The 22,690-nt window shown below is 40.3% G+C and overlaps 2 protein-coding genes across 4 annotated transcripts in view; one reads left to right on the forward strand and one right to left on the reverse strand.

Annotated features, from left to right (window-relative positions):
- On the forward strand, positions 1 to 16,685 carry LOC146560924 (phytanoyl-CoA hydroxylase-interacting protein-like). Its single transcript, XM_085296522.1, has 5 exons — positions 1 to 799; positions 8,532 to 8,728; positions 10,123 to 10,297; positions 12,267 to 12,384; positions 13,822 to 16,685. Exons 1-5 carry the CDS (start codon positions 694 to 696, stop codon positions 14,363 to 14,365), a joined length of 1,140 nt encoding a protein of 379 aa, XP_085152648.1. The 5' UTR covers positions 1 to 693; the 3' UTR covers positions 14,366 to 16,685.
- LOC146560925 (protein FAM13A-like) overlaps positions 16,069 to 22,690 on the reverse strand; it is an 18,841-nt gene continuing 12,219 nt past the window's right edge. For 2 of the 3 annotated variants that reach the window (XM_085296521.1, XM_085296518.1), the window contains 11 exons: positions 22,536 to 22,608; positions 20,194 to 20,386; positions 19,333 to 19,582; positions 18,948 to 19,080; positions 18,627 to 18,708; positions 17,926 to 18,125; positions 17,735 to 17,818; positions 17,502 to 17,603; positions 16,997 to 17,211; positions 16,728 to 16,829; positions 16,069 to 16,267 (listed from right to left, as the gene is read on the reverse strand). In XM_085296521.1, coding sequence (XP_085152647.1) covers positions 16,141 to 16,267; positions 16,728 to 16,829; positions 16,997 to 17,211; positions 17,502 to 17,603; positions 17,735 to 17,818; positions 17,926 to 18,125; positions 18,627 to 18,708; positions 18,948 to 19,080; positions 19,333 to 19,582; positions 20,194 to 20,386; positions 22,536 to 22,608 — 1,561 coding nt within the window. In that variant the 3' untranslated portion in view covers positions 16,069 to 16,140. The remainder of the gene's footprint in view (positions 16,268 to 16,727; positions 16,830 to 16,996; positions 17,212 to 17,501; positions 17,604 to 17,734; positions 17,819 to 17,925; positions 18,126 to 18,626; positions 18,709 to 18,947; positions 19,081 to 19,332; positions 19,583 to 20,193; positions 20,387 to 22,535; positions 22,609 to 22,690) is intronic. The other variant, XM_085296519.1, reaches the window with a different exon arrangement.

A 22,690-nucleotide genomic window follows, 5' to 3' on the forward strand; every position in this document is an offset into this window, starting at 1 on the left:
AAAGCAGAGGTAAGCCTGGTCATTCGTTATGTCCTGCAGCATGTCAGAGTCGTCCCACTGCTCATTACCGCCTGGACCACTTGCACCTGCGCTCCTGCACAAAAAGGGGACTACACCTCACCAAATAAGGACATGTGAGAGCCTCGTTGGGGATGACGTTAAACGTGAAATGGGGACGAACGGGAGCGCGTGGACCGTTTAGATGAGGGACCTAACGTGGAAAAGGAACGCCGAGCTAATCTGGTTACATAAGAAGCCATTGTATTTCCAGAACGTCTCTGCGCTAATCTGCTGAACTATTCATGCTCAACTGTCCCGCGGCGGCGTAACATACAGGACGGGCGCGCGCACACTTGTGGCTCTGAAGGCTCAGAAGCTTCTTCTGCTTTTGGCAGCGTGTGAAACAAGATAAATACATACAGTGATATACGTTCACGGATCCCCGCAAAAGCTGCCATGCCTCATTTTGCAACTGGCGGCGTGTGCTGCTCGCGCCCGTGACGATTCCGCTGACGCGCCAATAGCCGCACCACCCCAGAGAGACAGAGGAGAGCTGCGAGCGACTGACTGGACACCAGTCTCTCTTTCTCTTTCTTTTCCCACCCCTTAACGACCGCGGACGGACGCCTTCTGCTGTGCAAAACCCGTGGACGAAATTTAAACTACTAACATCATCCAGGCTCTTCTGCAGAGATGGAGGTACCAGGTTTGGCGCACAACATCAGCAGTCCATTAAGTCCCTGCGAGGGGATGATCAAGGACCTAAGCTTGGACGCCATACAGTTATGCGAACGAGATGGTAAGGGGGGATTGTCTGCTTCTCACTGGGGTGCTGACATATCTCCGCATAACGCCAGTGCATTAGGCCGCTTTGTTAGTTTCGGAGTCGCTGCAGGCATGCAGTCAGTTTGTCAGTGTTTGTCTCTGCGTGCTGTATGTACCCTTATTGTGTGGCAGTAATAGGGGCAGCTGGCTCCGCTGGTTCCTCGGATGGATGAATGGATGGTGCGCTTGTGCGTGCTCGGAATAGCTGAGCGTCTTTACAGTGGCAATAAGGTCTTGGCTCAAAATGAATGTGTACTGCTTAACTTGGAGGCAGGAATCTTAGTCTAAATGATGAGTGTCTTGATTTCAGCACCACAGACATGGACAGAGGCCGGCTGCCACCCCGCCTTTAATCGCTAATTCTCTTCCATCTTCCAAAGGAGCTGCCTTTTCCCATGTATGCTCACTTACTGCATGTCATCCTGCAAATTTTATAATTACAAACGAGACGCTCTTTAGTTGCTATCCCACCCCCAGTTCCCATAAAAGTCTCCCCTGCGCTCACGTTTATAATTCATCAAGTCTTCCAGCTGCGCCCGCGCTGTGTGTTGTCTGTGGCTCACTTCTTCGAATCAAAAGTTTTCCGAATATTTATCATTAAACGAAGAGCTGAAACTATTCCCATCATAGAAAACGAGGCTTCATAAACCAGGCTTGTAATGCGAAAATTGACAAGTAGCTGCACGAAGAGGCTTAACCCCGACGCGAATTGAATGGTGGGGAAAGAAAAAAGGCAAGTCATCATCAGGAGAGAATGAGAGGCAGAAACATGGCTGCACCCACATGTGTTCTCAGGCGGTGCAGCCCTACACACCCATCAGTGCAATTACACAGCGCTAATTCCACATCTGCGTCAAGACTCCTGCTCACAGAGGTGCCTCTTAATTAAGATTGGAAATTAATTCACATGAAATATGATCACACCTTTTCATTGTGTAATTGGGTTCATTTTTTTTCTTCATAAGTTTCTATGCCAGATTGATTTGTATGTGTACACAGGCTGGTTAGGGCATCCAAGGTGTCAGTGATGTATCTTTATTAAGTCTCCTCGGTCACTGTAAAATCTTTTAGCTGCCAGAGTGTATACCCCTTAGAGCTGATTCTAAACGGTATATACGCGATGCTGCCCGTTTCAAATGATCACTGTGCTAGCCTTTGTGCTTTCTGTGCTGCAGGTTTACTGCTGAGCCAAAACAGCCACTTTCTTAGTTTCCAAGAAGGCTACTCAGTGTAAATATTATCTGTGTGTGTCCTTGAGACACCCACATACTCTGTTTATGAAGCAACACAGTGACAATGTCCACCTTCTGTGCGAATTCTTCAGGACAAGTAGTTGTTCTTGTACAAGTATTGTCAATGGGTTAGTTGAAACTGTTTATAATGTGTCTGATAGGAACAAACGCCCCGAGTACTGTGGACAAAACTTGAACTTCATGAAGAGATTAGGAAAAAACAATTTATGTATGGATTTTTGTGCAGATTATCTTCATACTCCCATAAATATTTAGTGTTGCCACATTAAGGTGGAGCACATCTGTAAAACTACAGATTTCAGCTTGTTTGGATAACTTTCTTTCTTTTTTAAGAATGGTTTGTAGATTTTTCCCAGTCTCTGAATTTTATCACCTGAGCCTCATATTATATTATATTATATTATATTATATTATATTATATTATATTATATTATATTATATTATATTATATTATATTATATTATATTATATTATATTATATTATATAGTTTGCACTGTCCCAGCCACACCCTTTCTAAAAGACTGGATCACTCGCTCTTACCTTTCCTGGAAATGGATTGTTATCTTATCCAATCAATGCGTACATTTTTCTCAAGGTCCGCATTCATTTCACTGTTCCACAGCTTTCTAAATTTATCTTCCAAATCATTAATATTTTATTATCAGATGAGAGGCTTCTATGCCTATGCTGACCCAGCAGATGGGTGCATATAGCTTCAGTAGGCTTACTGTCTGTGGGAAAGGGCACTCTCCAACACAGTGAAGACTGTTTGGGAATTTCAGTGCACAAAAGGAATGGTCGGACACAAGTCGTTTCTGTGTGTCCAGTTTTAGACGGGGTGTTAATGGTTCAGTTTAGTGATGGGGCTGTGACATGAGTAGGTGGGTGTGGGGCAAGTTTTGCTGAGAATGAAGAGTAGTACAAGTCACAGCATCAGCTCATGTGAGCAGAGTTTGTCTGCTGGTGTTCTCCATAGTCTATGGATCGCTCCCCCGATGCTGTGCTGGATAAATTTGTCACCAACCCCTGTAAGGCTGACAAGGACCACCATTTTGATTTTATATCCACAGTTAATACGCATTTGCAGAACGTAATCAAATCCACGCTGCATGTCTCACATGGCCTTTGTGCCGTACCCGCTGATGTGATGAAGTTGCCATGATGGATGGCTGCTATTAATGCAACTAAGCAGTGTGACTGTGCTCTTTGAAATCTCTCTGAAACAGCGGTAACATACTAGCATGCGCATTTCCAGAATGGACAGGTGCACTGATAAGTCAATACATGGATGCATTTTTAATCCCTTGACAGTGGACCTGAGAACATCATGAAATTGTTCTGAGATCAAGCTGGCAGTGAAGGACTGAAAGTCTTTATAAAGATAGCTGTTGTCCTCCTAAATCAAGCAATTTCTTTTTTTTTTCTAGCTCAATCAACTGAATTTTTTTTCTTATTCCAACAGCTGACAAACCCTTTTTGAAATTACTGACATTATCACCAGTCACGTGTTTACTGCTAACAGTAAATTTCAGAATGCTAAAATGATCAATTGAAAATAGGAACAAAGATATAAAGTTTCATTATGTTCATTTTTTATTAGCTCAAACATGCTGTGTCACAGTCGAGCAGGGCTGGAGTCAATGAGTGAAAGTAGCGATGCTCCTTGTGGTCATACAGACATATTCTTGGAATCACAGCTACATCCACTAACAATTTCTATCCAAAACACTTCTGCAGAGCCATTTCTCTATGGCCTTTTCTCCTACACACACTCACTCGAACGGTGCAGCCATCCATTTAAATTAATTTTGGTGCGTGGCTCCAGTCATTCACATCTGCGAAAATGGCTATAGACTCCTGTGATTAAAAAATACTCTGTGGACACACGGAAAAGCCTATCCAGTATGTATCAACATGATACAACAGCAGGTCTGCCTTATGTCATACAGCGTCATCTGAGTAAGCTGGCATTTTAGTTTGGCTGTGTTCACTGTGAGCAGTTGTGTCTCATGACTGTGCTGGCAAGAGTTGGAGGTACATATTATGCAGTCACTTATTGACCGTGTAACATATTCACTTGCACTTGACCGCTCTACGAGATGCTTCAAAGCATCATTGATAACAGTGGCGTCTGACCTTGAAAAGCCACTGCAAACTTGCTTATTTTTCTTTCTTTTTTCACTGCTGGTATACAAAAATCCCTCGCTGCAGAAACTCAAAACATGAAATGTAAAAAAACACAAGTCTGAGATTTGGAGATTCATATTTTGTGCAAATGAGCACTGATGATTCATTCTGGTCTCTGAAAAGTCTTTAAAAAACCCCTCTGTATTGATTTTGTTGATTTTGAACCTACTTAACTAAAGACTGCATTATTAAATTATCGTTACTCATCTTTGTTTGGTGTTCGGGGGCTTACTGATGTCTAAAAGGTGGAACATAGACTGCGTAACCTGATGAACGGGGCATTGTTTAACTCACTCTGAGAGAAAGATGTTTTTCCGTTGGCGGCTTCTCTCACTCCCAGCATGATCTCTGTCCCGGTCTAGCCTGTGCATTGAGAAGAACAAAGGCGTGATTTTTTTTTCTTTTCTTTTTTTTTGCAAGCATCTATGCCTAGTGTCTGTTGTGTTGCTCATGTCTGCAGATCAATTTTACATCGAGCACTGCAACTTAAAATGTAGGAGGCTTGTCTGTCTGAGTACCTACTTGTGCACTCAGAAACAATAATCCGACATACAGTGCTCAGAAATGTGTTGTTGTTTTTTTTATCATTAAACTTGATTGAAAGTTTATTTGTTTTGAATTCAAGAAGTTTCAAATGGAAGCATAATGTAGTCTCACATCATGGAAACTCCAACCACCAAGAGAGTTCATTTACATTGCTTAAATGGTCTAAATGGAAATCAAATCACTTTCCTCTTGCTGGTAAAGAGTGCCAACAAGTAATTTATAATTTGGAGGCAGGTGTGACTGGAACAAATCCCACCATAAAGAGCCATTAGGATGGCTCCATGTATGCATGTTAACAAGATTTATATTGATCCTTCTGCACTATTGCTTTTCCCTGTGGCGTTAGACTGTTTGCACAGTAAAAGGGCAATAACCAATATGGTCCATTTCTTAAACTCGTCTGAGGCTTTTCATCTTTTAAGATTGTTTTTGTTTTTTCTATAGGGCCGATATTTCCGTGGCCTGCTCTTTGGTGCTCTGCTGTGCATCTACAGATCTTGCATGTTATTTTGAACTCCCGGTGCATATGTGCACAGCATGAGTAATCTGTGCTCATAAGCTCTCAAGCATTTGCTCCAAAACAGACTCTTGTCTTGCTTGATAAAGATCAAGCAAAATTTCGCCCCCTCCTAATAAACAGCATAAGGAAATGGAGTAAATCGACAGAAAATAACAGCGGCTTATTACAGTATATTGTGTTAAAAATTATGATTCAGCAAAATGAACACTGGCGTCAAACATAGCACGTTAATTTAAAAAGGAGGGAGGTTTTAGTCTTCCTGAGCAAAGCCATGAAAGGTTCTGCTTTCTCCCTTACCGCCTGACCTTCATCCCGTTTGGTGTTCTTCATCATTCGTCTTGTGCTCTTGCAGCCCCAGAGGATTCAGACCTGAGCTTAACACTGGCTCTGACAAAGCTGGTGAACACAAGATTAGCTAGATTAGCTGGTATCAGTTAGATATCATTTATTCATTTTAGCCTCTTTTGGGTTTTTTTGTTTTTGTATATTTTGCACACGTCACTCTTCAACCTAACCAATTCAAAGCCAAACTTCACCTCTTTCTCCTTTTAACCTGTCAATTGTCTGTATATATGTCTATAGCTCTTCACATTAGTACCATTTCCTTTTCCCTTCAGCTTTCAGAGCTTGTTTTCCCTAATAGCACAACCTTTACTGTGACTGAGTTGCCTCAATAGTGTTCTGTAGGTGATTTCTGACTGCATTTGGAAAGCTTCACTGCCTCAGTGTAATGCTCTTCATCTGCAGGTTAATTAGGAGAGCATTAGAGTAAACGAGGTAAATGAGTATTGTGGAGTTGCAGAGAGATGGGAGGGCAAAGACCTGCATGGGGTCTAGTTTTTAGTGAAAACATCAATGTTGACATTAACAATTTAGGGAGCAGAGGACAAGCAACCTACTCCGCACAACACAGCGAGTGAGCTAGCAGGTTTTCCATCTTTGATGTTTGATGTCGGTTAATGTTTACAGTTGTATACTGAAGGTGGCCAGAATTAGAGAATTGTTTATTTGCACAGTATTTTTATAAGCAGGCTTCATTTTACATTTGAAAATCTATAAGAAATCCTTGCCATTGTTTCACTTCCTTTGGGGTATATTTCATCTTTTGCTGACATGAATGTCAGAGAATGACAACAGGCCTGGTAGTTTTCTTGAATCTGTTAAAGGTCAGCAAACAAAGTCTCAGGTGGGACTTTATGTAAGCTTCATGTGCTTACATCACTGTCTGCTCTGTGCTGACTCGGTGGAGCGTTTTCTGTCAAAGGTCCGCGTCGTCACGTCTTCCGTTCACTCTCTCTGTCTGGTCTGAGCCAAACCTATCAGCTCAGTGTGTTTAAGTATAATGAGATGGACTTTAAAAGCAATAGGATGAGGTGGTTTCACAAATCAAAGAAGCGCAGTAGGGCCAAGCATGATCGTACAGTCAGTCATGCTGGATCGGGTTATGATTTAACATCTGGTATCTTTACATATTTACATATGCAGGATCCTTTTCCCATAGGTCCCAAAAAAGTCCGGGTCATGACATGTTGGTAGAGATAATAAATGTTATGTCCAAATGCAATAACTTAGTCATGCAAAGGTCCTTGCACTAAAGTCCACAACATGTGTTACGTTTTAATTAAAATGAGCAACAGTTTTGCCCAAGTGTGTAACAGGAGGTCTTTTTAAATCGAAGATGATGGTAATCAGCTAGTTGTGATTAGAAACTAGTGATTAGGACAAAAGTAAGTAGGGGGTCTGGTCTGGTGTGATTTAATGTGGTGATGAAGGACATAAATGTGCCTCCTAATGGATTTTTTTTTTTCTAAATTGGTCAGAAGTCATGATTTTAGAAGGTAAAAAAGGTTCTTAAAATGAATCAGTCTACCGATGCTCTACTGCTAGTGTTGTATGGAGGTGAGGCAGGAGTGTCCACACTACCAATTATAGGATTAGTCTTTTATCTCGCTCCCTCTCATTTGATGAACAGAGATAGTTTTTTATGCTTCACTGGTTCTGCCATTGTTGACACTGTATTGAATCCAACCATGTTTCGAATCACTCCCAAACACCGCATTCTTGAATTTTACTCACTCTTGTTTAGACCCCAGAGCATACACAGAAAACACATTGTTGCCGTGCCAAGTGGGCGTCCCATAGTGTGACGCAAAGTCTATATTCATCCTAATCTTACAAAGCTCTTATTCAACCCGGTTTTGACATTTCATTAGCCTCTCTGTGCACTTTGGGTAGAAAGCCTTTGCTACATGTTACAGTGGCCTATAGTGCGTGACATCTATGCAGCTCAGATAAAATTGAGATTTATTCATTTCTTTGAATGAGAGCAATGGAAGCTTTTTGTCTTAGTCAAATACACTAGGTACTGGGTATGAAAATGTAGCATGTAGCTTAAACCAGAATTGCATTTTCCTTATTTCCCAGAGCACAGAAGCCACACCCACCTGCTGGAATCTTTTGTTTCCAAAGGGGCAGCCAGTCAGAAAAACAAAGATGGATAAATAAGATATTTAAGGATCGCTTTTAGTCATGTAAAGTGAGTCTAATAGTGCACAAGATAACAAACATAGATTTGGAAATTGACATAATGGGCCTCCGTTAAAGAAGAAAGAGGAAAGAAAAAAGCTCCTCTGACATTCAGTGGCATTTTAAATGTTATGGTTCTGGGCTTATGTGCAGGGCCTGCACTGTGACAGCTGTGTTTTATCCTTAAAACTGATCATAAACAGACCAATCTGTGCCAAGACGAGAGGGGATTCAAGCATTTAAAATATTTAATGGCGCATATGTTCTGGAGAGCTGATAGGTGTACATGTGTAGAGGGACTGATGTGTTGCCATGGAAACACACTGTATATGGCAGTCAGTAACGCAGCAGGTTTTTGTGTGTGACTGTGACATGGTGGCTATATTACCCAGTGTGCTGCCAGTGGAATAATTCCTGCTATATGTTTAGGTATAGCGGGAGTAAGTTAGGTTTAAAGGTGTACTGATGACTTGATGCGGTTATAATGATGATTTGTCACTGGTCAATGTGTCTTCAGACATAGATCATCAAATAATTTAAGTGCTAGGAGACACAACTATTATTGTATAAAATGTAAACCAGAACCTGATGTTTATTCAGAGGATTTCTAGACTAAATTTGAACCACATCGTTTCATTATGGTGTCTTTTTTTTCCTCTCCTGGACTGTGCAGGAAGTAAATCCCAGGACGGCAGCATCTCTGAGATGGAGGAGCTCCCAGTTCCTCAGAACATCAAGATTAGCAACATCACCTGTGACTCTTTCAAGATCTGCTGGGACATGGAGGCACGCAGCAAGGAGCGCATCACGCACTATTTCATTGACCTGAACAAGAAGGAGAACAAAAACTCAAACAAGTTCAAACACAAGGTAATGCTCAAGTAAGGGAGGCGCATAAATACCATTTAAAGATTTCAGTGCTATTGTTATAGCAAAGGCAGCAAATATTGAATTTCAGCAGAAAGGGAAAAACTCCAGGCACAGCACAGCCATCTGCTACGACCGGCTGAGGGATGAGGGGGAAAGAGAAGAGAGCAAAGAGAGTATCTTTAACCAAATGATTTTAAAAAAAGCAATTTTACATTTTATTATTTAACCAGCTAATCGTTTCCTTTCGGTTGAATCCTTTTTTAAAAGCAGGTCTCCGGGCCAGAGGTGTGCAACAGCAACTATGAGCAATATAAGACAGCTGTTACACATGTTGCACAAAAGCAGTATATTCATATTTTTGCCAGCACAAAGGAAAGCAACAGCTGTATAGTTCTGCATGAATACAGGCAATACTTTGCACAACAGTTATTAAAATATATTAAACCACTGCTGTACATTTCCATTATTATTCTTGTTTAATAATTATACTCTATAATCTGCCATAAACCTAAATCTATTCATATTTTATGAACAGTTAATTAAATTATAGTATTAAATTCAAATTTTCTGAGAAACCTGTGGCTTAGAAAAAAAACTCTGCTCAATTTGATGTTTTTGATGAAACTTCAGTTAATTCTACATTTCTTCTACTTCTGACAGAAGAATGAGCTTTTCACCTTAATTATCATACTGTCAGTAGTGCTTTAGATAGATGTTGCCGTGCTCTAAACATCTAGTGTAATGCTAATTATTGATCTTTGTAAACAGAAATGATTAGTGTTGACACTGTTTTACCTCAAGACGACCTTACCTTTTCATGCTTGAGGCAAGATGAACTCATTTCAAGGTGGTTTTGTTCAAAGAATCCACGGTCAGCTGTCACTTTGAGCTCTGAAAGGCTAGTACCGCTCTCACAGCCTTCTCTGCCAGCTCGTTCGCGACGCAGTCAAGAGTCTGGTTTGATAATCTTACCGACTTGTGTCATCAGCCTCCTCACACTGCTGGGGCTGTGTCACTGAGTGTTTCTCCTTTCTGCTCTGGAGTAGCAGGCGACCCCATACTAATGTTTTGATTTTGGCGCAGGAGCAGTGTCGGTGGGTTGATGGGCTGACTCTGTTGCTAGGCAGGGGCTCTTGGTCCAATCAATGAGCTGCTATGGCCCACCGATTTTTGGGTTGTGGGGGGTTGTTGTTGGGGGTGAAGTGTATAGTTTACATTTACACAAATGAGAAGCCGTGGCTGCTACCTGCAGCCAGTAACATAGGGTAATATATCTATGTGTGTGGCTACAAGTGTCTTTATAAGGAGTTTCTTTCTGACTAATTCCTTCCTGCCAACACTCACTCACTTTTTCCATTCCACTCTGTCCTCTTTTACTCCTTCCATCCCTCCAGGATGTTCCTACCAAACTGGTGGCCAAGGCAGTACCCCTGCCCATGACGGTCCGGGGCCACTGGTTCCTGAGCCCACGCACAGAGTACACAGTGGCTGTCCAGACTGCATCAAAACAGGCTGATGGGGACTACTCCGTGTCTGAGTGGAGCGAAATTATTGAATTCTGCACTGCTGGTGAGGAATATGGTGCTTTGATGAATGCATGCACTTCTAGGATATGTGACATCAGTCTTGGCTTTAATTTTGGGTGAGCCTGAGTTAATTATAGAGAACGATAATGGAAGAGAGAAGAGTACAATGGAGTAAAGGCTAGAGCATTAATGAGGGAGAAGGTAAGAGGGAAGCTAATATACGGAGTGGAAGGAAAGGATTATAACAAAGAAGGGCTGAGAGGAGCTGTGCTGTTTATCTCCTGATGCAGAGGTCTCGGAGTTCAACGTCATTGTCTGGGGACCAGGATGGGGGAAGGGAGGTATGGCATGGGTGGATGAGGAGGGACATCACTGGGGTTAATGATGTCCAATTCCAGTTTAGGGTGATTGTTGCATCTCACTTTCTCTACACTTTGAAGTGCCAAATAACTTGAGCGTCAACACTCATGATAGCAGAGCAGAGTTATTTATTATAGTTTTTTTATTTTCTAATTAGTCTTTATTTTTATCTCCTTGTGACTTTTTGTTTTTAATCCATACTAAAATAATACTTACTAAAAAAGTAGGGCACTAGACCTAATTTCCTCTGCATTTTTATTTTACTTTAATTAGTTGTCAAAGTTCACAAAATTGTTAGTTTACATTTTTTTCAAAAGTTTTTAGTTTTTTCTAGTTTTTATTTTTTATTTAACTAAAATGTGTTTTCACTTCTAGTTTTCATTCTTAGTGTAGTTTTAGTTTATTTTTATTTATTTGTTTTTATTTTATTTAGGACAGTGCATGTTAATGAACATACATGTAAAAAAAAAAATTACATGAATGTAAACATATCAGATTAAAGCCAAGGGCTAATTTCCATCTGTTGTCCATAAAACATAAAAAAATAGACATAATTCATAAAAAATTCATAATTCATTCATAATAAAAACTCCATCACCAAACTCACACATACACACCATTCTATTCCCAAATAAAACATTAAAACTATACAACTTATTCATGATCACACACTTGATTTGTCCATAACCAGTTTAGTATATGTAATCAAAGTATTGGACAAAGAGATATTATAACCTGATGATGGGAAAATATAAAACATAACATTCTGTAAAGTCCATCAAAAATCCAATCTTAAAAAATTAATAGAATTACTAAAATTAGTAAGCTTTATCTTCTGGCAACTGTAATATCAAGACATTATTTTAGGACAATCTATCTAACAGCTGAAATATTTCAGTCTGGACCAAACAGGTGGACTATCAGTGCCTGTAGAACAGCTATACAATCAAATAAAATAGATGAGGAGAGGCAGTTTAAATCTGAAGAAGAATGACAGGCAAGTGAAGAGTGTGAGCTGTGTCACAGTAAGAAGCTGAAGAAGGAGAATGCTAAATGAAGCTGTTGAGCCCGGCACGAGATGCACGTCCTGTCACCAAAACCAGTCGAACATGTGTTTTGACAAGTTCGATGTCAAATGCATTTTTCCTCTGCACGTAGAAAGCTGCGGCTTTGTGCTCCATCAATCTATATAAAAGTCAGCCTTTTTGACATTAAACATTTACAGTGTCAGGATAAAGCGGATGTCTTCTTTCATTTTCATTCAAGGTACTGAGAATTTTAACCGGTTACCTGTGGTGATGTGTTTGGTGCCTGTGGGAAAATAGCCATGGGGAAAATGCATTCATGATTTTTTTTATATGCTTTGGAGAAAGTCCACTCCCCGTTGAGTACATCCATTTATCGAAAATGTTTTTGGGCTTCATGCTGAGTCATATCTAAATGGAAAAGTTAAAGATGGAAAAATGCCAGGATCCTTAATGCATGGTTCATATTTCATCCTAACCGGTGCTTCTAGTGGGTCTCGTTTTGTTTTTTTAATGTTTACATTTACTAATACTAATGGCATTAATGACAAAATGCTGATAGCATGTATACAGATTTCTAATCTGCTTTTGTAGAAATCATTTTTACAAAAATGTTTCTTTCTCCAGATTACTCCACAGTGCATCTAAACCAGCTGCTGGAGAAGGCGGAGGTCATTGCTGGGCGGATGCTGCCTTTCTCTGTCTTCTACAGAAACCAGAATAAAGAGTACTTTGATCATGCCAGGTGGGCATAACTTTATGATTTTCTTCTTTATTACATTACAAAGAAAGAAGTTAAAGCCTGGACCTAACTGAGCTTCCATGTCATTCTGTATCTAAAGAGTTGGCTGTTATATTGTTGGGTTAACACATCTGCCAACTTGCATGGCTCACTGCAACACACATTTCTAGCAAACTTCTCCGGCTCACTCCTTTCTGGTCATGTTTTATACAATACAGTTTACAAGCATGTGGGTAACATGGTATCAGAAAAATGTGTTGCTCTTCAGCTGCTAAAGCAAAACAAAACCAGATTCAGCTGCATTGGTTTCATGAATCTGCAGAAATAAGTACTCGAGCAGCCAGCCATTTTTCCCCCCAGTAAACAATGCTACGCATGCACATCAAACGAAAAGCCAGGTCTTTCTTCTACACTTTGATTTGTTTGAAAGCTCCATGTAGCTGACAGACAATAGCTGGCAGTTGTTCGGGAATGTAGTCAAAAGAAAAACAAAAATAACACGAGTATGACAGGAAAAGAAGGGATATCTCTGGAGTGGTCTACTACTGTTTACTGAAGCATTGTGCAGCTAGAGTGAACTGATTTTTATCTCGTTTCATGTGAGTGAATTTTCTTCCACTTTTGGCCTCTTTTCTCCTCCTTTTAACGGAGTGACTGTTTTCTCTCCTATCACCCTGTCCCTCAGAGGTAATGCTCACAGCTTAACAAAGCACAGTCTCTGTACTAAAGCCACAGCTTGTGGGCAGTCTTTTGTTGGTGCTACACAGCATGATGTCATCTGGATAGTCATCTCCCTTTTGCTGAGTTGTAGCTGCTACAGTGTACCGTGCGCCTGTTAAACTGCGTCATCATGTGGCGAGTAAGAGTACTGACAGTACCGCTCACATGAGGCTCTTAACACTTGTGGTTGGAGCTGAATAGTCCATAAAGCCCATGACAAAGCTTGAAATATGGATATAATAAGAACCTCTGGAGTGATAGCTGTATGAATTGCCGTAATAATTACGGTTCCATTATTGGGACTTTGCTGCTCAGATTCCCTCTGTGGAGAAGAAAGTGTACGCAGCTGCCACAGATGCTTTGAATGTTCAGTTGTTAATCTGAAAGCTGCTTTTGTTTTATAGCAGTTTGTCATAATGAAAAAAACCAAACAGCTCATTGGAATATTTTCACCCCCGGGATTCCAATGACACAAACTGGACTAAGCTAAATGTGATTACTATAAAACTTTTTGTATTATGAGGCTCAGTATTCAAGATGTTTTGCATCTTACGCATTCAGTTTATTTCCCATGTGTTACAAATTCCAGAAAATTGCTCTTTCATTTCCAAATTAAAACCTGGTGCCACTCTCTCCAGTATTTACAAAAACTACTTTGATTGCCAGAGAAATGCAAAAACAGAATAAAACAGATTTCATTCCTTTGTTTGCAAACTTCAGGGAGGCACAAGAAAACCGGATGCTGCCCTCTATTAAAGACAACAGTGGCAGCCATGGCTCTCCCATCAGTGGTAAGCTGGAGGGCATCTTTTTCAGCTGCAACACAGAGTTCAACACTGGCAAGCCCCCGCAGGATTCCCCGTATGGTCGCCATCGCTTTGAGGTGCGGGCTGATGCGCTCTTCAACCCTGACACCAACCTGTACTTTGGAGACTTCTACTGTATGTATACAGCCTACCACTATGTGATTCTGGTTCTAGCACCGAAAGGCTCAAGGGGTGATGAGTTTTGTAAGCAGAGGCTTCCTTTGCTCGACATTACCAACAACCGTTTCCTTACCTGCAAGCAGGTTGAAGAGGGTGATGGTGGTTTGGTGTTTCACCACGCCCAAGATGTCATCTTGGAGGTGATCTACACAGAGCCTGTAGACCTATCCTTGGGCACAGTGGCAGAGATCAGTGGGCACCAGCTGATGAGTCTCTCCACAGTAAATGCCAAGAAGGATCCCAGCTGCAAGACCTGCAACATCAGCGTGGGACGCTAGGGGAAACAGCAGAATGTTTAAAAGGAAAAAGAGCGTAGGAGGGGGGGGGGAGTAACTGACCTCTACTCACACAAAGGAAGTCCACATGTACTGATGAAGCAGACCAACACATGCATGAAGCAGATTTAGTAGGCTAACACCAACATATCTCTGACACTGCTCTGTACTCTCAAAAGACCATCATTCCCAAAGAAGAGTGGAGAAAAAGACGAAGGTACACCACTCTGACACCTGCACCATTGTCTACTCATCTGAGGGTGGGTTATCCTAATGTTGAAAACAGAAACACATAAAGATATCTTAGGAGTCAGCAGACTGAAATATGTAAACCTGGGACACCGACGACACAGATCCATCTACTCATCCGGCAAGTCACACTTACAAAACCCTTTAACTGTACTAACAAACATGGGCTGCTTCATTTCAATTTCCTGTTGTTTCTCAAATCAGTTGTCCCATACTTTATTGGCCTATGCCTTGCTCTTATAGATATACTGTTAACTGCCCACTGTGTGTGTGGACAATTTCTTTTTTCTGATTACATTGTCTTATTTTATTGTCATTTTTTACGATGTTTGATTGTCATTGAACAGTTGACAAATTGTTTTTACCTCCTCCTAGTGGCATGGACTGGTACTACAATTTTCTAGGGCTGCAGCATCGATAGTCATCTTGATTTATACCAAAGGTATTAAAAACCAGACATAAAACCGCTGTGGAATCTTAACCGTACTAATGCAACAGCCTCTGAAATGTGTATTCACCGAGTCTTTGATGACCAAGAGTGAACTATTTGTTTTTAAAAAAAAAAAAAGAAAAAAGAAAAGCATGATGCAGTTCTGTGCAGCATGAGTTTGAAAGCTGTCAGTACCTCTGTCATAGCAACCTTTTCTGCAACAGTCATTCTTATTTCGTTGTAGTTAGTGCAAAGAAAGAAAGTGGAACCTTAAACTGTGTTTATTAGAATAAATGTGAAAAAATATTTATTTTTATTGATACATTCATATATTATATATAGATATATAGAAAACTATATAAACCAGAAGTGCACAATGTTAAAAGCTCTGATCATTGTCAACAACGGCATTTAGGGGGGATAAACTTCATATAGGCAAAAATGGGGGTAAACACAAATTCGACAGCAGGTACTGTATAACTTGCACTATGATGTTCACCAAAATTCACATTTTTCCAAGGTGAACACGCAAATTCAAAAGTTACAATATAGCTCAACTATGTAATTCTTAATACATATCATAGCACAATGTAGGACTAAAAACGGACATGCACAAACACTGCAGGATTGTCTCATTGACTGCATTTAAGCTTACGCGTTTCTGCCAACACAGCACTTTTAAATGCATTTTCCACATTAACCCTGGACACAGGTGTCAAATAGTGTTTTGGCAAGGGGGAAAAAGTGAATAACAAAAAGTGCCATATAATACATAATCTTAAAATGACTCCAGTGTAACTAACATCAAGTTATTACAGCGCTTCATTCTTGACATAGATTTGTGCTACATAACATAAGCTTGCTACATCAGGTTTATAATAAGATGGGTCATGAATAATAAGGGATGTCTTCTTGGGACTGCAGTGACCCCGCATTTTAGATTGTCACCAATTTCCATCACTTTTTCCTTCATGTAAAGTGCATCTACATAATGAGCATGGCATGAAACAAGACCAGAACCACCGGCTTCACGACCTGATTTATTTCAGAAATGATCGAGTCCTGTTAAGTTAGAGAAAAAGGTCCCACTGTGAGTAACTCAACTTGTCTTGGTTGAGTCCTGTTGTTTACTAAGCAGGGCTTCCAGTAGACGGAGCTTCGCTTTAAGGTTCTTATACTGGCAGTACTCCTCCGCCATTGGTCCACGGTCCTCCTTCTGACATGCCCTGTTAATGATATACGGAGGATGGAAGATGCAAATGAAAAGCAAACTTTAGTTTGTAGTTTCCAAACAACTTGCAGCAGCTTCCATAACTGGTTGATGGTCCCTATGTTGCCTTACTCAGATAGCTTTGTACAGTGTGTATTGTAATTAGAAAAAAAAAAAAAAGACTTACTGCATTAACTTTGGAGGACTAACATGTACAGTACTGTGTACAATTCAGAGCAAACATCTGTCTTTCCTGAGCTCTGTGTGCTGGATTAATGTTACATGAGTGTGCATTACACTGTCGTACCATAACAATGGAATTTCTTTTGTGGATGTTTTTCTTTCTTTCTTTTTTTTTTTTTTTCACAAGGCATTGTTGAAAACCAAATGTTCCAAGTTTAGTAAAAGACAAAATAAAATTCAAAAGCCAAGTACTCTTGATGTGTTACGTACGTATGTGCTTCATGGTGTGTTACCTGCCAGTCTGTGCATAGAATTGGTCCTCAAACTCTCGAAGCGCTTGGTGAACTCTCCGCTTTTCTGATCGAGTCAGCCTGAGGTGATCGAGTAATTCTGGTCTGCATTAAGAAAGAACCAATTCATCAACTTTTTATATCATCTGGATTGTGTTTAAATAAATAAACCACAACTAAAGACAAGCTGATCAAAGAAAAACAAATGCGAACCATCTTTATCTTTCTTTAAAACATGACTGAGCAAATCGGGTTTTTTTTTTTTTTTTTACCTGGAAGCTTCATGTAGTGTTGCCATAGTGATAATCTGCGGGTGGAGAACCTTCACTTCTTCCAGCGGCGATACCAGAGGCGATTCAGACATTTCTAGGGAGGGCGGACACTGCAACTCCTCTAAAGACACGCACATGGAGGGTTTTAACCACAGCGGCTGCTGCCTGGGGCTTCTCTGTTTGGGATGCTCTTCATCAGAGCCCTCCTCTTCCTCCTGTGCAGATAAAGAAGAAAGAGAAAGGTAAAGAGAGAGGTAAATCCAACGATTTTCAATGGTCCAGTTCTGAAAGTTAAGAGATGGATAGATAAAACCAGCTGACTTTCTATAAATCATTATTATTGTTTATATCTCTTAATATTATAAAGAGAAGTTTCATAATATTATTGTGCAGCTGTTCTATTCAGCCAGATGTAGTCTGAGTTTAACCTTTCTTCTTAAAAATTCAGCATCATTGGTATTATCTCTCTTTCAACAAACAAAAAATCAACTGAATGTTGACTCACAATGGTTGTAATGTTTACTGTGGCTGAGGAAGAAATCAGCTGTTTGAGAAGACGGTAGCGATCGTAGAAAGGTTTCATCAAAGTTCGCTCCTGCTTGGTGCTCTGACAACAGAGATGAAGAAAGAAAAACGTTAAGATAGATTTTCACCAGACTAGAAAGATATTTATAAAAATAAATAAAACTACTTCTCAAAAGAATCAAAACAAAGAGCATTCATCCAAGCTTGTCTTACCGGCCGTCCGTGAAGACTCTCGAAGTACAACAAACACTTCTGCATGCTGGTCTTCTCCATACTCATCTGGAAAGGGGACATCTCCTGTACATACGGGAGTAGTGAAAACTAATAAACTCTTAGAACATCTAACGTCCAAACTTGTATTGCTATATTTGTGTTAATGGTACAAACAATTCTGCAAAATCAACCTTAATGCTGTCGGGCAGGCCCAGCTCTTGCCGTCTTTCCTTCAGCCTGTTTGTTATAATGTTCACCGTTTCCTCTACGTTTGGCTTGGCGTTGCTGTTGTTGTTCAGCTGCTGGAGCTCAGTTCCTGTCGGTACTGCCTCCTGTTTGTCTGTATTGCCCCTGCATGTTTCAGCTTCTTTTGACTGCCTTAGCTTCAGCTCTACAGGAAAGAGCAGGAATTTAAACAAATATCCTCATATGTGGTTCTCATTTTTCTTAGAAACAAAAATTAAGTTAAAAAAAATCTGGTGATTCTTTGTTTTTACATTCATCAGCTCCCAATATGCCCAAATATCAAAGAGAAATAAAAAATGCAGGCAATGGAAGAGTTCGGGTCTTAGGAGGTTAAAGATAATAATTTCTCTGCTACCATTTCATTTTAAAATGACATTTCAGCCTACTAATTTCTATAAACATCTCTCTTTTCATTTCAGTTAATTAATTATTACATATGGGTTATCTCCTACATTACTGACATTTACATTCATGGTATATGCAACATTTAAGTCAACGTTTCAAAATTAGTTGTTTAGCTTACAGGTACATATTTTCAGCTCAGGCTTCAATGTAGCTCCGATAATCGAACCACTTACGAAACTTCTTTCCCCGCTGCAGTTTTTAAAATAATTTACTTGCGAATGTTTTTGGTTATATAACTGACCTTTAAGCTGCTTGCGACACCTGATGAGCTCCTTCATCAGTCTGGCCACCTCTGGATGTGCTGTCTTGTCATTGTGTGCTGGCTGGAAAAAAAAACAACAGAAAACGATATCTCACATAACAGTGGCCAGTCTGTTGCACTGGATACCAAGTAAGTGTTTTTTCAAAGTAATCATTATCACCAGCTTGTTCCTCATTGTCTAACAAACCATTATGCTACCAATGTTCCAGCAGAGGGAGTAATTCATCCTTAGCAGCAACAGTTTAGAACTTAAATATCTTTACAGCACCCTGATGAAGCAAGTCTGATTCACTGCCAAACCTTATAATGCTTCTCCTGTTCAAAACACTCCTCAAAATGCCTGATCCTCTTCCTCAGCGTGTGGATGTGCCTGTTGAGAGCTGAGATGGACACGGTGCCCTCGTCTCGCTCTGTAAGGACACTGCAGCGAGCCCTTGAGACAAGAAGAACATATGCCCAATTTAACTCTACATCTGCACATTGGTCCACGCAATAAGGACTCAAAGGGTGTAGTTAAATATCACAAAATATAACAGCCAGTATGATTTTGTAAGGTATTAGCATTAATTATGAATAACAAAAAACATTTCCAAATTGCTTTTCATTTTTAACCTACAGCAAGAGCATAACATGAGAGGATTCCATTTATGAGCTACAAATGTCAGCGGCAAAGAAGTCGTCTTACATGCGTATGTGCTGTGAGCAGGGTGGAGATGGAGCTGTGTCGGGGTCTAGATTGTAGCGTTGGCTGTGGCTGAGGTTGGGGCAACGTGGCGAGGGAACTGGACAGTCAGTCATCGTAAAACGGGAAAGGAGTGGGCTGGCGTGAGGGCCTGATGGGCTCGGTAGTGTATCCTCTCCAGAAAGTTCCTCTAAATAAGCAGAAGTGGAATGGACAGGACTGGAATCTGACAGCTGCGGGGACGGGGTGTGTGCTGTAGGAGAGAGCAAGAGTGAAGTAAAATGATAATTTTATGTTTATTAAAATTAAAGCTAGGCTAAAATCCTATCTTAATTTGCAAAATCTTAATTTATCTGTTTGTGACAAATCAGTAAAACAAGATTATTCGTGTAGCTGTTATAATCTTTATGCGAAAAGAAAATAAATACATGTTTTTAACAATGTTTAGCCCAAACAAAAGGATGAAAATAACAGAAATAAAAAACCACGGACACCAGCAGCTGTAGAGTGATGCAACAATATTACCTTAGTTACCTAACTTACCAAGGAAAGATACACCCAGCTCTAAATAATCAAGCTCATACTTTGTGGCCAACAATTATTGACAGCAACATTACAACAGCTTTAATGAGCAAAATAAATGAAAGAAAACTGAGACTGAATTATATACCATAGGTAGAGCTGCAAGTTTAGTACATATAAAATAAAACCCATTATCTCACAAAGCTGAAACTTTAAAGTTTTTTTAATGTTTACAAATCATGTCAGCTTTGCTCTTCAGTGCCAGTGCAGTGTTTATACTGGAAGCTAAAAAATCATTATTACTATTTCATTGTAACAGCATCGTCATTGTTCTTGTCTTACCAGGCGGTGATGAGTCGACTGTCTGCTGTTCCTGAGAAGGCGCTAATGGCAGGCTGTGGGTCAAATTCAGCCTTTGCGATTCATTAGACAGAGGCTGTTGCTGAGCAGGTAAGTTATCCTGAGGTTCAGGGTCTCCTGATGCTAAGGGAGGTCCCAAGTCAGCCTCCAGGGCTTGCAGCTTTAGAGAGGGGCTCTGGAAGCAGAAGCAAAACATAGCTTCAAGGATGCAGGTAGGACAGGATAGAGAAAAAGAAGCGTTTCACATCATGCTCAGGAATCTTGAGCAGTCCTTTCAAAATCTCTTCACTCTCTTCTGGTCCAGAGTGTGGCTCGGTAAAGATTTGCAAGATGAGGTGAGAAGAGTGGTTTTGTCGTCTTCCTGAAAAAGGTATGAGTCAAAACGCAGAATACAGCTTTATAAGCAGGCTGCTTGTTTGACGTACGAGGAACAGAACACAAGTCTTTAGATTTCCTTGTAGTTATGAAAGGTTACTGCAAATAATCGCTACAAGAAACACATTTAAGAGAAGAAAAAATATCGAATTCCCACTGCGGTCACCCCCCTCAGCTCTGTGAGCAACTACAAGCTTGTCAGCAGTCAACCCGCAAGATACGAATCCCTTTGTCAGTCAGATTCCTAATATGCACCAGCATACAGCGTGGGATCTCTGATGAGCAATACACAGTAATTCCATTAACTGTGTCACCGTGATTCCCAGATCACCTGATCCGCCTGTTTGTGGGCAGTGTATGATAATATGGCAAGCCCCCAGAAAAGATATCACATCCCTAAATCCACATGGTTTTCCTTCAAACCGGCATTCCCAACACTTCTGCTGCTGATCTGCCTCCACATGGATTATTCATCATGCACGGAAGAATAGGGGTGGCAGGAATACCTCTTCAGTCATTGCGTGCGATGTGGGGGCGTGTGTGCAAGAAAAGAGAGCGGTTCAATATATGACGAGGTGTTTCCACAGCAACGTCAAGCCGAAGCAAGGAGTCTGTTTAATGGAGCTGCGGGGAGTCACGAAGCCGTTTGCCTCGGTGAGTGTGTGCAAGTGGGTGCATACGCAGTGAATTCTGATGCTGATATGCAGAGTGAAAAAAAATAATAGATTTGTAACTGCACCACCCCCATCATCAATATCATTAACAGCAGCAGATACAGGATTGGCTTCTTATTTCTACACCTCCTTGGTTGTTCATTCATAAAACAAAATTTGAAAAAATTAAATACAAGGCTTTGTGCGTCACAGAGGAGGTGGAAGGATGTAAGGGAGGGGCAGAAGTGAGGCTATCATTACTAAACCAGAGAACCCACAGTCACGAAACCTTGCTCCTATGTATGTATGTATGTATGTATGTATATATATATGTGTATATATATATATATATATATCCATCCATCCATCCTCTTCCACATACATACACACAAGCACAATCGATTGCAGCATCACTCATCCTGGTGACATAAGTAGTGTTGACTTATGTATCTATAAAGACCATGAGGGAGGAGAACTTGCGTCATTTCTTGTGTTTCTCCCTCTGCAATCATGATGCCTGTCAGGAGAACCGTTACATCCTCCTCCTCCTTTTCCCCTCTGAAGGAACAAAGAGCTTAACCAATGTTAATATCCCCTTCCCAAAGCCTACTTACTGACACATATCAATGTGGGCAACCACACACTTACCGATGTGGAAAATTTTCAATTATAATGATACATAATAGAGACATAAAAAATAGCTCTCCAGTTATTTTTGATCACCACACAGACTTATTTCATTAATAGTTTGAATAGTTTCTGTGAAAAAAGTTAAGATGACTTTGTAATCAAAAATTTTAACAGATTTTAACAGATAGCAATTGCAAAACTGTAATCACCATCATCCAGCTGTGTGACCTCCAAATCTAAAAAGGGGCATTGTGAGGGTATTCAGTATTTAGCTACTGCTCAGATGACTACGTTAACTACTTTGGGTGCTTCCCTTCATATTTATCTGGTATGAGAGATCACTTTTACAGTTTGATTTTGATCTAAAATCTTAGACAATCCACCTGAACTTCAAGGCTTTCTCTCATTCGTTCCTTCTTTCTCTGTCTCTCTCTCGTTTTTTTAGTGCACTACATTAAGCTAGCCTTCAGCCCAGGGCTTCCCTTTTTCTAGCTTTGTAAATCACTCTGGATGTTCTAAACGTGCATTATAAATATATTCACTTTTGTGCAGACTGGCCTAGCTGTCACAGAACAGTCGTACTAGTGTAAAAAAAAAAAGAGTTTAAAGGAGAATGTGGAAATTATTTGGAGAGGGTAGCTATAATGTTTAAAGAGCCATATTTACCTTCCATTCAGACACTGTGGTTTTGTCTTCTGCCTTGGTGAAACAGGTGAAAGAGACGCTGCAAAAGAAAATTCTGTCAACAAAAGGCAAATACAACTGAAATAAATACATGAAATAAATACATGGCCGCCAATTTAATGCTTTGTCTGTTATAA

The sequence above is a fragment of the Mchenga conophoros genome, linkage group LG13 (assembly GCF_057382185.1).
Source record: "Mchenga conophoros isolate Kocher_MC1m ecotype Shallow Benthic linkage group LG13, M_conophoros_male_GT1.1, whole genome shotgun sequence".
Taxonomy (NCBI): Eukaryota; Metazoa; Chordata; class Actinopteri; order Cichliformes; family Cichlidae; genus Mchenga; species Mchenga conophoros.

Excerpts from the sequence above, each read along its gene's own strand:
- LOC146560924 (XM_085296522.1), top strand. The coding sequence starts at position 694 with ATGGAGGTACCAGGTTTGGCGCACAACATCAGCAGTCCATTAAGTCCC. Across the intron at positions 10,298-12,266 it reads TATTGAATTCTGCACTGCTG|ATTACTCCACAGTGCATCTA; the intron begins GTGAGGAATATG and ends TTCTTTCTCCAG. Across the intron at positions 12,385-13,821 it reads GAGTACTTTGATCATGCCAG|GGAGGCACAAGAAAACCGGA; the intron begins GTGGGCATAACT and ends TGCAAACTTCAG.